The sequence below is a fragment of the Pithys albifrons genome, chromosome 4 (genome assembly GCF_047495875.1).
Source record: "Pithys albifrons albifrons isolate INPA30051 chromosome 4, PitAlb_v1, whole genome shotgun sequence".
NCBI lineage: Eukaryota > Metazoa > Chordata > Aves > Passeriformes > Thamnophilidae > Pithys > Pithys albifrons.
The window spans coordinates 60,791,214-60,806,435 of NC_092461.1; the positions used below are offsets into that span (position 1 = coordinate 60,791,214).

Genomic DNA, 15,222 nt, shown 5'->3' on the forward strand with positions numbered 1-15,222 from the left:
TTGGGTGCTTTAGCCTAGGGAAGAGAAGTCTCCAGAGAGACCTTCTAGCAGCCTTCCAGTACCTAAAAGGGGCCTATAGGAAAGAGGGGAAGGGGCTCTTTATCAGGGAGTGTAGTGATAAGATGAGGGGTTTCAAACTGAAGATTTAGGTAGAGTATTTTTAGGGTATATTTGCTTTAGGTCTTAGGAAAAAATTCCTTACTGTGACAGTGGTCAGATGCTGTAACAGGTGGCCCAGAGAAGTTATGGATGCTCCCTCCCTGGAAGTTTTCAAGGCCAGATTGGATGGGGCTTTGAGCAACCTGGTCTAGTGGAAGGTGTCCCTGTCCACAGCAGGAGTTTGAAACTAAATAATCTTTATGATCTGTTCCAACCCAAACCATTCTATGATTCTGTGATCCAGGATAATAACCTACAGGGTTATTCCAGAACACTGGCTTTCCCAGAATTTATCAGCCCTTTTCCCTGCCAAGATGCATGACCTTGACATTGTGAGGCTCCTTTAATGTCCTCAAGAAAAATGGGAGGTGAAAATATTTTCCTGTTACTCGCTGATGTTCAGCCCCTTGCAGTTCCCAGTGGCTGGCAGCAACATGAATTGCTGTAGTAGCAGCAGTTACTCCTGTTGTGTTAATTTATTGAAGACATGAAGAATGCAGAACTTATATGGGTGTGTATTTAGTAATGCCTTGCACTTCTGGAAAACACTGCTGGGTGCGTGCCGCACCATTATTCAGTGCAGACAGAGCATATCCAGTGCTTTTGGTAAGCTCTGATAGCCCTGCTGTGCAAAAGGGAGCAACACGTGGCCTTTCTCTGATAGTCATAAAAGCTCAGATACCTGCAGTTTAGAAAGGTAACTTACTAACAATGCTTTTCTAAGAGACTCATTGTTGAGGCTCAGAAATTGCCAGGCACCAGATCTCAAGATTGGGCCTTAGTAGAAACAGGGGTTTGGTAGGAGTGAGAGCACATGGAGAACCTAAGAGGAGATTCCTGTCTTACCAACTGCTCCAGTGTCACGGTCATGAGTGTCAGTAAAACCCATCGACTCTTAGAGAGACTTGGAAAGTCTGACAAATCTGTATTTGTCTGAAGAGAGGACGAGGAGAAATTAGGAGTTACTATTTTGGGACTTACTTCCTCCTTCATGGCATGTAGTAGTATTTACGCTTAAATTCTGCTATTAGTGACTCAGAAAAGAGAGCGCTTGCTTTTTAGCGGAGAGTGGGAGAGAATGTTAGGGCTCCAGCCAAGGCCTGTAGTAAGGAAAAAAAAAAGGAGCAAATAGACCATGACGAGCTCTGTTCAGAGGGTCTCAAAACAGTAGACTTCATGAGTCTGCATTAAGTTGTTGTTCTCATGAATGGTTAGTGCTAAATATGTCATACAACCATGAATCCTCAACTTCACCGTGCAGATCTGCATGACTTGGGCTGAACAAAGCAGTCAAGAGCTGCTCTAAGGAGCAAATAGGCTGCTGTGAACACTCAGCAGTTTGGATGCCACAAAAGCCTTCTGGGTATCTAGGCAAGATCATCAGGCCTGTAGGAACCACCAGACAGCAACATTCCTGGGTTTTCAATTTGTTTGGTAGCAGAGAGGACATGCTGGTTGTTTATTCAGAGTGTGTGTTATTGGCAGCCTTCTAGATAGCTACAGAGGGTAAATATATATACATAGATGTTTATTGGAGCAGGGTAGGTATATGGGAGAAGATTATTTTAAAGCTGTTATCTGCAATTGTCATAAACCCAGGGTTTGCATTTCCTTCATGCTGAAGATAGCAAAACATGTGAAATAGCTGGCAGCTGCCCTATGTCTGAAATGATCTGATGTTATTTTCAATCTGCAGTGCTCTTCAGTTAAGAGGAATTACATGTTTACAGATGGAAGGATCATCAAAGTCTTTCCTTTGCTTGTTTAACCTGTTCAGTCTCTTGATGTTTAATGTATAATATGAACAGCTTGATTCATACCTGCCAGCCTGGGGAAGAGTCAAATCACATACTGCCATCCCTGCACTTGAGTGCTTGTCTTTTGTGGAGAGCTTAGGCTGTTAATTAAGCTGTTCAATTATAATATATCAGTGTTTTCTGTTATTTAGGTGTTTCTGTGAATGTTGTAACAGTTATCTTTAAGCAACTGAAAATGGAAGACCTTATTCCAGAATGGTTTGCTAGACGTTTCTCTATCAATACTATTTTTCTAGACATCTGGCACCTAATCAGTGAACAGAAACGAGCCATGCAAAGAAAGATAAGCCCAGTTTAGTCTTGGCTCTTAAGATTGCTAAGAACACAAAAGTAAATTTAGACACACACCGTTAATGCCTTTAAAAGGCTGAAGATACTGCAATATTGCTTCCCCACTGGATTTTAATGCCTAAAGATGTTAAAAGGACTGTTAAAAAAAAAGTAACACTGCCCAGATTATTTGAATTCTCAGCAGTATGTTTGTCACTTAAATAGATTAATCACACCATGTTCTTTTTTTTAGTTACAAGTGCATAAATGGCAGTATTATATTTCATGAAAATTACTTTGTTTGCCATTATGTTCTAGATAGTGTTTTCACTTTTTTTGTTTTCTAGACAGTTTTGTGCAATGTACAAAGCCATTTTATGCTCAAACTTTATTCCTTGGTCAATATATCCTTTCTGTTCTCATTTGTTATGAAGATTCAATTCCATACTATTACTATATTTTGACAAAATGTCAGAAATAAATATATGTGTTACAGCTTTTGTAATGGAAAAAGCCAAATAAGCACCAGGCCACTAGCACATGGTAGGGACTTTTTTCTCAATGTTTTCCTTCATCAAGCACAGTAATGATGACCTTGGACTCAGGTACTAGAACTACACTAGAGTAAGTTGCAGACTGCCAAAGTCACTTGAAAAACATGAGGCATGTGCCTTAAAGTATTTATGGATGGGGAGTTTATCTTAACGCTTTTTAAAGATAGTAAAACCCACAGAACTTTATATATTCTTTCTGTAATGTTCAGTAACAAAATCTTCATGCAACAAGTGTGTTCCAAGTTACATATGTATTATGAGATCAGATGCTGGTTTTATGCATTTTACTCTACAAAACCTTTGGTGTTTTTTGCTAAAATATCTCTAACACTGTGGACTTTTTTTTTTCTGGAAAAGAAAAGAAAAATCTTAAAAATCCCGTGTCAACTCTTTATAGGGGAGAGATTAAGAAATACAGACATTATAGTGGGTGGCATTTGACATCATTTTCCTGACTAGGTTTACTAATTAATAGAGCTCCCAAAAGTTTTGTAGCTTGAACTCTTGTAACAAAAAAAATCTAAATAATTACCTTTTGTTTCATATTTTCTGATCTTTTTAAAAGGATTTGGAACTCTTAAAAATCAAAATACTGAAAAATATGAAGACAATGTTTTGAGTGGAAAAAACAGTCCATTTTGAGGCAAAAGAAAAAATCCTAGTCTCTTCCTGCAAGCTGTTTGTTTTTTTCATCTAGCTGTATCCCTGGGATGGTGATTTGTTGTTGCTTTCTTACACTTGAAGTGTGGAATAGCTGCCAGATACTGGTGTTGATGATAGCAGTCATCATACCTACAGTTTTGTTTCATTTCTGCAGATGAAGAACGGGTTTTTTTAAAAAAATTGTAGCAGGGAGAAGTAAAATACACTAAACATACCTTAGAAATTATCTAAGCAAATGGTCATAATGGTCCATGTATTCCCATTTCCCTGAGCAGGATTGTCTTCTTGGTGCAGGATCCTTATTACATGGAGTTCTCTTTCCATGAAGCTTTTATTTTATGATGAAGGGCAGAGAAATATATTTATCTCTTTTTTTTCTTCACTTAACTATGTCATCAGGAGCAGCTGAAGCTCAAGTGTGCATCTATATTTTTATGCTTCTAGCTAGATTCAGAATCTCTCTTCAGTCAATATAATGGGCTTTAGTGATCAGAAACAATAAACTATTTTCAGCTATTCCTTTACCTGTTTCATAAAAAACCCTTCTGTCTGCAGGAATTAATATTATGGGGCTAGGGAACTGGAAGAAAATATTGCTCACTAAGTAGACTTGGGAATAAAATAGGATAGAATCTAGTCTGTCCTATAAAGTAGGGTGGACAAATAGACATTGAGACTTACTTTTCTTTAGATCTACTTGGCATTTAAGAGACATGAAAAGATACTGTCAGTGAATCACCCTTGACAAAAAAGGGGGGAAAAGCCCTATGAGCATAGTATCCAGAAGTGTATTTTATCCAAAGTGTAAATTTTCCGACAGGAAAACTTGCATTCTGCTTGAAGTGATACTGCTCATCTTAGTGAAATCAAGGACCATGCCATCTTTAAGATTTAGCAAAGTGCATGTCACTCTCTTCTTGTAGGTAACAAGCAATAAGACGAGGAAAATACCTCAAGTTATGAAAGGGGAGGCTTAGATTGAATATTAAGAAAAACTTCACATAAAATGTTGCCAAGCATTGGAACAGGCTGCTCAGAGAAGGGGTTGAGTCACCATCCCTTGTGGTATTTATTTAAAATACTTGTAGTTGTGGCACTCAGGACTTAGTGGTGGACTTGGAAGTACTGGGTTAATGGTTGAAAGTGATAATCTTAAAGGTCTTTTCCAGCCTAAATGATTTGATGGTTTCTGTGCCAGTGCTGCAGTGAAGTGCAGTCAATATGAAAGCAAAGCTTATTCATTCAAACTACTGGCAGAGCGATGGTTAAAACTGAGTACATCACATGAACAGCAACCTTCTTTATTCAAGGGCAGTATATCTGGCATGCACATAAATAATGCCAGGCTAGTGGGACACCTCAGGTTATGCAGAGTACCATATAAAGCAACTTCTGTAGTGATGCTTAACAGCAATTTAAAACCACTCTGTCAATTCAAACATCTGCATTGTGAGTCTTTCTCCAAACAGGTGAACAAGAGGGACGGACTGAAAGACAGACTAGACTAGGGAGATTGAACTAACCTATCTCAATTGTTAAAAGTGGATTTTCAGAAATACTTTCTTTTGAGGGTGCTGTCCTTCATTCACCTAAAATCTTTCTGGACTGTTGCATATATTGACTGGTATTACAGAAATGAGTACCTTGGCACTCCTGAGTTGCTGAGCTGTTCTGGATTTATTAATATGGACCATAGAGATCTAAAGGAGAATGCAAACAGGTTCTGAATCTTGACATAATAAAACAGCTGGTTCCTCAACAAACACATAGATTGATGTTTGCCCCAAGAGGTTTTATATGTTTGTAGATGCAGCACGGCATGTTCATGCTGACTACTGCAAAAGTCTAACATCCACCCAGTTCAGAGGTCCAAACTGTAAATAGTCAAGTTTCTTATTTTTGATGGAGTAATATGGGTGTCTCCAGTGAGATGATCAGAGCCCTTGTGTCAGATGTCTGAAATACCTAGTGTAAACAGTCCCTAAATCAGCTAATCTCACTTCCTGTAAACAAAAGACTATGTCATTGTTTTCTCAGAAAATGGATTAAAGAGGACATTTATTACAGTGCCTAGTATAATTGCTAAGGCTTAAAAATGTCCATCTTTTTCTCTGCAAAATATACCCATAACATTTCAAGGCTGACTGGGCCCAAAGTCAGCTTCTAATCATTGGACCAGTTATGTCTTTATCTGAAACACTTCTCCTCATTATGTCTTCCCCATATTCCGCTGTCAGATACCCATATGTGCACCATGGTAAGTGGCTTCTCAGTGTTTCTTCAGTAGTGAGTACATAAGAGGCTCAGGAGGTTTAAGTCAAAAAGCTTGTCTTCGTAGAACCTTATTTTCTATGGTCCTGACACTTTTCTTCTTCTTGAGATTTAGATGAGCTGGGCATTGTTCCATTAGTGGTTTTATGGATGCTGGATTATGTATTACAGCAAGAACAAATTCCTTAGTTTATATTTGGGTTTCATTTCTCCATGTATTAAGACCACATTAACCCTTCCTTTTGTGGCAGTGTATGGGGTTACCCAGCATGATGTCATGCTCCATCTGTGCGGTTTTCCATGACCATCTCGCATACTGGCTAGATTTTTGTGTTTTCCAGTGTTCTGTTTTGGCACACTTAAACACAGTGGGTCTGGAGTTGTTGTCATTGAACTTCATGTTGCAGTCAACTGTAGATTACAGTAACTTTAGGTTACTGTAAATTGTCCTTGGGGATTTTTAGAATCCAGAAGTTGTGTAATCTGCCAGCTCTACCATAACATGTTTCAGCTTCTGTTGAGACATTCTAAAAGTAAAATACTAAACAACAAAAAAGCAACTCCTAATGTGAAATGCACCATATCAACCCTTTTCTTTGATGTCTTCGGCATTAAGCTTTTAAATGTGTCAGAGAGTTAGTTTTTAGATCATTTTGATGTACTTTATTAATTCTATGTAATTTATGCTGGTTTTTAATTATATTGCCACAGGGTGCAAAATCAGAAACCTTGAAAATAGTCCAAGTACGTTAAATCAAGGCAAACCAGATAAGATATAGGATCCATAATCTTTACATGTGTATGGAGTGTTAAAGCATGATGTCTGGTACAATATACTGTTAGCCTGTAGATCTTTGTAGATGTAGACCAGTTTATTTATGCAGGTTTTTATGCCTAAGACTAACAGCTGGCTTACCAGTCATTACTCCCAAGTTATTTTTTTCAAATACTGAAAACAGGTTGGCTGTTGGCCAATTGTAGGAAATTTTCTCAATTTTTCAGGAGTCAATAACTGAAGATTAGTATTTTTTGCAGTTCTTCTAATATGAGTTAGGACTGAAAAATATGAAAAATTAATCTAGGCTGGGAAGGAGGAGTTTTCAGAAGCAGAATCCATTAGGCAAGATGATACAGATCAATGTGCCAACAGTGTTTGTGTAATAGATCTCCTTACGCTTCACTACATCAGACTTCACTGGTAGTACCAAGATAGTCCAGTTCCTGAGTGAAGTCAGTTCATGAAGAAGGAGTGACTGATTAGGATTGAAATGCAGCAAAGCACAAAGGAGATTGATGAAGTAAAGGACTTACAAGAGTTCCAGCTCCTTAGTTGAGGACATGTATCTGACTTTGTTAATTCAGTCTAGTTTAGGAGCACTTTAAGTTTCTCACTGACATAAAGCTCTTGTATTGGATTACCTGTAAGTCAGTCTTTTTGCTCTCTATTTCTCTCAGAGACTCCCATTTATTGCTAATATTTAGTGACCTACTGTCACTTCTGAGCTATATTACAGCAATGAGTTGCTGAGAGTGATGAATCCAAGAGTTCTTAGATAGCTCTACATAGTTATGCATATTATGTATTTTTATTCCTACTGAAGCAGAATATTGGTTTTCACCCAGTATTATCAGTGAAAGAAGCTGAGAGGGATGAGTAGAACACTTGATAAATGCCACTCTCTCACTTGCTGTGTTAAGAAGTGCACAGATGCTAGATAATTATTGTACATTCATTACTGATATATAATATTAATGTGAATATAGGCTAGGAGAAAATTTAGCTACCAAAAAATTTAAGCCTAAAGTTTTCCTCTTAGCTTCTCTTTTCCTGGAAATGCTATGGATCACTCTGCTACCAGCGAACTTGTTTTTGCAGACTTGAACCTCTGACAGATAGAAACAAATGTAAGAATGTTGGAAAGTTTCATTCTTGAAAAAAAACGCCCAGCATAATATTTCTGCTTTAAGAAAAATCACTGCATTTTACAATTTAGGAAGTTGGTATTGTTCTTAGAGAATTCCAATTTCAAAAAGGATGATAATATGTAGTAATGCACAATAGTTAACAGACAAACCTGATAGCTATCATAAATAAAATACATCTCTGAGAACTTCGTGTAGGTTTAGCCTTTACTTATTTTTTTTGTTTTTACAATATAGAAATCTGTTAATAACTAACATTGTAAATACTATTAGTTTAGGATAATTTGATAGGAGCATAATTCAGTTTCAAGTATTGGGCAACTAGAGAGCAAAATTATTTTTATAATTTTGAGAAGTAGGAAACAATCTCCTGGAAAGGTTTATGCTGGAATCACTGTGTTTAATAAAATCTGAAAAATGAAACAGAGTAAACATATGTTGCTTACATTTTCAGTTGACTCTGAATGAGGCATCGTTACAAGTGCGTTGAAGGATACCATGGAAATAGAAAATAATCTGGAGAGTAATGGACAGTTCTAAATGGGTTTTAAATTTAGATAAACATTACATAATGCATTCTGGGCACATGGAGAATGCAGAATAGGAGATAATACTGTGTAAGCTCTTCAACCCTCAGTACTCCTCTTTCAAGTAATTTTTCATACATAAGTAGATAGAAATCTGATCGTAGTGCTGCTGAAAGGGAAGACTGCTTGTAAGGAGCCATGGGCTCTGTACTTGTAATTTTTGAGTGTAATTAAGATGATGTGTCCATGTTTACCTACCCAGCCAAACACAGAAAAAAAAGGGACTCAGTAGAGATACCAGTTGTCACATAACCTAGAAAGCTTAGGCTTCTTTCAGAATCAGACCCTAATAAGAGCCTGAATACAGCTTCTCACAGTAGCAAAGTTACTGAGTTAGCCTTTGGTCCTCCAGCCCTCTCTCACTCACAGCAGGCTGGTAGATATGAGGACCCCACATGCTCCCACCTGGTACCAAGACTCTGCATGAGCTATAACTGCAGTTTCCTCTTTAATGTAAATACAGTTTAATTCCTGACACACATAGCACTTAATTTTGCCCCGCCTTGATTGACTTTACCGCCTCTATGGACTCATTAATATAAGTGGTAGATTGTCCCTCTAAATATGAATTGGTTTTGGCGAGTACTTTAATTTTTATATTGATTTGAATGCTTTCAAGTATATATTTGAGACATCACATGGAATATTAATGGTAGGATGATACTTCCAGGTAGAAATACACAGAAAAACACACAGTAATTCAGAAGTTAGTAATGTGTATTAGGTCTTACTGAGAATGAATTTTTACAAAGAACTGCTTGTTAACCTAAAATACAAATTGGTTAAAGATTCTTTGCTGTGGATTAGAACCTGAATGCAGCATTGCAAAGCAAGTCTCTTGTTTTCCTGTACTGTTTTGCAATCGGTGCATTGCTGCCTGCTTTCCTGCATAATTCCTGTTCAGCTGCTGAAATTTCAGATCGATCCTTCCTGGAAAATATGAAACAACATGAAAAGACTAATGCAGTCTTTTTCTTGACTGGGGAAGAGGAAAGGAGACTTTCTTTTTTTGAGTTTTGCTTTCAAAAGTTCATAAAGATATCTTATGGGAAAATGCATAAAGTTCTCTGGGGGAAAAAAGTAACTCTAAGGTAGAAGGTGGTCATTCAAATGTGTGTCATTTTGACATAATAGACATAGATTTAGATTTCCATGAATAATTGGCAGTAACAGACATGCCTTTGAGACTTTACAGTGATAAAATTACTCAAGAAATGAAAGGTGAAGAAAGCTCTCCTGAACTGTGTGGAGCATAAATGGAGCAAATGGATTCTAGCACTGCTTTGATAGTTCTCCTTTATAAACATTGTCACTCAAAATTACCATATTTCTGTGTAGTTTCTGATAATAACAGTCTGATAGTGTGGTGGTCAGTGCCACACAGAAGAAAACAAGTACAAACAAGATGTAGTGTCAAGCAGAGTAATCATAAGCAAGTCATTTGGAAAACATACAGACAAATCAAATGTGGAAGTCAGAATAAAAAACCTCAGGAAATTAAATAGCAACAGAAAAGTTATTTGAATCTGACCCTTAAAAATAAGTGTGCAGAAAGTGAGAAAAAAAGTGTCTGAAGATGCAGTTGCAAATTGAGATGATAAAGAACACATTGCTGAAGTTAGGCACTAAAGCATCCAAATGCCAAGGTGATAAAAGATCAAGCAATACAAATAATGAACAGCCTGCATTCACAGGTGAACCACATTGCTGCTGTTTTGTGGAGAGGAATCATCTCTGCAGTTTCCTCCTGTTCTTTTCACTTTTGCCATTTGTCATTGATGATGCTTGTTGAAGAGGCTGTCAGGGAAGTGTCTCAACACTGCCATGTGCTCACACTTCTGGCTGGCTGGTTAAAGCCATGCCCAGAAGCATGAGCACTGCTCTGGTGCACATACCCTCCTGTGCCTGGTTAGTTCCTCTTGCTGTGGCATCTCTCAGTGCCAGCGCAGCACTGAGGCTGCTCCAGCGTGTTGATGGAACATGCCTTGGCAGTGTTTGCTTCTGAACAGTCACTCTTGTTCTGGTCTGCTGGAACTCCTGACTGTGAGTACAAAAGGGGCAGAATAGCAGGAAGTACAAGTTGAAAAAAAGAGCTGTGAGATAAGGCAGCCAAGGAAAGACGTGCTCGCTTACCTTCTGTTCTCTCGGCTTCGTCCTGTTGTGACTTGCTTTGCCCAACTTCATGCAACAAATTTACACAACCTTTTTACTCACGTCACCATTTAATTCCTTAACTAATTCATACCGTCCACTTGAACAGGATGTGTGATTTGCTTCTTGAATATGATAATATAAAACATTCACAGGCATCAGTAAATATATCTGTTATCCTGGCAGTATGTTTTGCTAATGCTGGTCATTTCATATATTACTTTTAAAAATGTATGTTGTAGCAGTAGCAATATTAGGCTATTTTTTATGGGAGTAGTCTGGCTGTTCTTTCATCGCAAAAAGACAACCAGTGTCTAGTTTATCTATGGCCAGACTACATTATTGTCTCACAAAACAATGTCCCAGTGCTAGGATTGCTTCATTAAGTTTATGCTACATAGACATAATTATGCAGGAGCTAAGAATAGCTCATCTAATTGAAAATAATGATTATAGAGAAAGAATGGGTTTGATAGCTGTTAGTGAACAAGCACATACCATACACCCATTCATGAACTGTACAGAACACATATGGGATTATACGGTGTGTTTGTTTTTATTAACAGTTTTTTTTCTCATCCTGACTACAAATTGAAGGTGTTACATCTTATTTGCTAATTATTTTTTTTCTCACAGACCTAGAGGGACCTGCAAGAAGGCAGCATAAACTGATATTTATCTAGTAAATTATGACAAGCTAAGCTTTTAAATAACATTCAACATTTATCCACACACACATTTTGGGGAGGATGTAACTTAAATAAATCTTCTCCAGGCACCACAGATGAAACTGTCTGTGTGGTTTTTTTATGACTGTGTTTATACTAGTACCCTATGGGATTAAACATCTTTTTAGAAATGCAGAGTCTGCTATTCTGTTAATCTCTTGATGCTCATTCTGGTTAATGCTAACAGTTATTCTTGCTTTGTCTAAAACATATAGAACTCTTCTTTATTCTTGAAAATAAAACTGAATTTGAAGTGAAGTTGTTGAAAGTTTTAATTTATTTGATTGCTGTTAATTCTTATCCCCAGGCATACAGGATGGAAGTTGGTGCTGCTGTTGTCGTCTCAATAATTATTTTCTTACTTCAGTGTCAATTTTCTACTTGAATGTTGCTAGAAAAGAGATGAGCTCATGAAATTTAATGTATCTAGTTTGGAAACGTTATTAATATCTCTAGAGTCTCGAAAAATTCTGCCAGTTTGCCATGTTTAGCTTCCCCTCTGTTTTAACGAACCATTTCATAGCTCCAGGCTATGTGCTAATGCTGTAGAGGCACAGAGAGATCACTGCCATCAGGAATTTTTAAACAGATGACTGTTTGAAAAATGAAGTGGTGAGGGAATATGGGACAAACTGTGATGTAAACCTGCAGTAACACAACTATCAGTTTGCAGAATCTGAAATTAGAGTCCTTTGCACAAGCTGTTCTTGAGGCTTTTTGAGAAATAGCAAAAGGAAAACAGTGGAAGCAGAGGGCACATTACCAGAGTGTTCTAAATTTTTGTCGTAACTTCAGGAAAGTTACCTTTTCAGCTTGTGTTTGCATTTGAAATTTCAGTGAGTTACAAGAATTTAAAACTGTTAATAAACTTGTTTGTACAAATTTCTACTGAAGTGTCAAACACTTTTTCTGTGAAGACATTTCCCTTTTTTTTTGGCCAACATACCTGAATTTTGCCCTTCAAAAATTTTTGCATGGCACCCAGCACTGAACATTACTTTTGAAATGTTGTAAAAGTAGTAGCATTTAAACACCATGTATCCTAGTCTCACAGAAACCTGTTTAGGAGTCAGTGTGGTGGCCCAATCTGACCTTCTGGATGCTTCTGTAGACATTCTGATAATGTGTAAATAAATCCTAACCCCAGGTTTTGATCACATACTATTTTTTTCCTGTTTAGAAGTTTTGATTATAAGCGTGGTCTGCAAAATGTGTTCCTGCAAGTAAACGTGATCAAAGGATGAGCAGGACTGAAGAGCTGAGAGGAGCAGTGGTTTGAATCTGAAATCCTTTGGTGATTTGCAGTTACTCACAAGTGGGCATAAGAAAAGCACACTACATAGGATAATGTATGGTAGCTGAGGTGCTTTGCTCTCACATTCTTGATGCAACTGATAAAAGACTCCTCTGCATATAAACTGTTTTCTACTTTGTACAGAACCGCACATGCAAGAGCTAAGGCTGATGCTGCGGATCAGGCTGCTCAGGCTGCTCGCCAGGAATGTGATATTGCAAGAGCAGTTGCCAGAGAACTTTCACCAAATTTCTACCAACCAGGTAATTGTAGACTGGGGGGTTTTGTGGTTTTATTGCAGTGAAAAGATTTTGTGGTGTTAAAGTGTTGATTTCATTTTGAATGTTGTCATTTATACAGAAATAGTAGCCATGTGTCAGTTATGAATCTCAAGGAGTCGCTTTGCTCAGATTTTTTTTCAGTTTTTACGCATTTGGTGATTATACCTTTGTATGGAAACAGTTGTGTGTTGAAAAGTCATATCAAGCATCTAACTTAGCCTCAAATTAATAGTTTATTCAGGGCAGTGTCAAAGACAGACTTCAGAGAACACAAACCAGCAGAAATTTGGGGTGATTCTGTAATGTGTTTTTTGAAGTGGAAAGATCCTTAGCTTTTTTACTGTCCAGTGGAATTCTTGACAAACTTGGTTAGCTAAGGCCTGAAATTTGGTGAATGCTTTGCCATTAGACATACATAATCTGTAAGGGAAACTTTCTCTGTTAGGCCTGTGGTAGTCTGTGGAACATTAGTCCCATATTCAAAATATAATAGAATTAAGTCACTCATATATCATCATTGTGGCCTATTTTAATCTATCACATGGTTTGGAAAGTTGCTATAGAAAGAAGCAAAGTTGGTTTTGCTTTGTTTTCCTGCTGTCTTTCCATAAGGCTAATATTTTTGTGTACTGCTCTTTGGCTTAAGATTGGATAGATAAAATGGAATTCCATTTTCCAATTTAATGTCTTTTCATGTCTGCCCTTTATTTCACCTGTCAAATTGAGTGGACTCATATCTTGTTATTACTTTTCAAGGACCTGCCAGCACTTGTATGCTAATATAGATTATAGCTCTGAGATTTTCACTTGCTGTTATCTTGGCTCATGCTTGTTTCAGACATAAACCTGTTTATTCCTCAATGTACCCATATATTGAGTGCAGGCTAATATCATGACCCACAAAATAAAAACACCACAACATTCTTCGGCATTTTCTAAAAATGCACCTATTTCCTTCAATTTTTAGTTCAGATGACCACTACCTTTAACATGTTACTTAATCTTTACTGTCAGTTTAAAAAATACTTGCTTTATTCTTTATTCATAAGTATTTGGTTGTAGAGTGCAAACATATTGTGGAGTTGGGAGGCTTGGGGCACTCTTTTTTTATTCATTTATGCCTAAGTCAAGGGTTGGTCACCTGATTAGAATCTCTATTCCCCTTACCAGTCTTGCAAACTTCCTTTGTACACATCCTCATGTAAATTCATCTTTCTTGAACATGGCAGTCCAGAACTGTAGGCAAAGCTCCACAGAACTATTTCAAATATTAAGACCTTAGTAGCTTTAAAACAGTATAAATATGTACCCTTCATTGTTGGAAATTACCTCAATACTGCTTCTTCTGTGGACTTACACTAGTGGCCCATACTTCCTCCTATCATAATCAAGCCTTTTTTCATTATTTCATTCTTCCACCAGTTGAAGAAATCTCAATTTATAGCAGCAGGTCATCTTGGCAGTTATAAGTCATAAGCTTAGCTGTGCAAAGAATTGAAGCATTTGGAGAGAAAGTATCTGAAAGCTGCCAAACCCTTGAAATAAAGGAATGGCTGGAGTACTCGAGTGAAAATGCAAACATCTGATGGTGCGAAATTTGCCACCAAGAAATTGCCCTGATCAAGAATTTCTCAGATGTCTTTTTTAACTTCCTACCACAGGAAATGAAGTAGCATTGCTGACAAATTGGCAGAGATTTTAAACTTTATTCCAATTACAGAAGAACAGAGTTTATATCACTTCTCCAAATGCAGCTGGATATGTGTGCAGTGATGTAACAAAGCATTTCTTAAAGTTCACTTTCTCTGTTCTTTGTATGGAAAAATTTGTTAGTTAGCTACCTCCTATCAAAAGATAAAATACCTTTTCTGGAGTCTAAATTTTCAGTTTCCTAATTATTTTCAAGGGTGGCCAAATACAGCATGTTTGTACACATTGGACAAAAAAATTGATATTGCCATTGCTCAAGTAACTTTAAGATGCCAAGAGGTTAACTGAATTTCAGTTATCCCAAATAAGCTGCAGCAAACCACCAGGTTCACACATCATCGTGATAATTTCAAATACTCTCATGTCTAAGAAGTTTTCCAGACTGAGTGCACGTGATGTCTTTTTCAGGTACACTTTTTCTGTGTGGTACCAGTTAACCCTGAGACTCACTTGTTCACAGACTTGTTTGTTTACACGTTTCCCAACTGTCATGCCAAGAGTTACTGGACAGTGTTATCATTAGCTTTTGCCATTTGTGGTAGTAAAATAGACAAATATTTTTAATTACTTATAGTCACACAAACAGCATTAAATATCTTCCTTTCAAATAGCATTTTTCATGTGTTTGAATGAAAACAAGGTAACTGTTACTGCTTCCTAATAACACCTTCTTGGTTTTCTTCTGTTGCATGAGCTTTATATTTTTACAGTAACTTTATAAGTCTCTGTAAGTGCTACTAAAAGGTAATGATAAGTTTTGTGTCTTAGTCTCTGAAACTACAGTTAAGTGAAAGCTTTCCATTGTACTAAATAG

General features: G+C 37.2%; 1 protein-coding gene across 4 annotated transcripts in view; it reads left to right on the plus strand.

Moving 5' to 3' along the window:
- Positions 1 to 15,222, plus strand: part of JPH1 (junctophilin 1) — an 84,910-nt gene that overhangs the window by 41,953 nt on the left and 27,735 nt on the right. For all 4 annotated transcript variants that reach the window (XM_071554332.1, XM_071554328.1, XM_071554329.1 and 1 more), the window contains exon 3: positions 12,562 to 12,680. In XM_071554332.1, the coding sequence (XP_071410433.1) occupies positions 12,562 to 12,680 (119 nt within the window). The remainder of the gene's footprint in view (positions 1 to 12,561; positions 12,681 to 15,222) is intronic.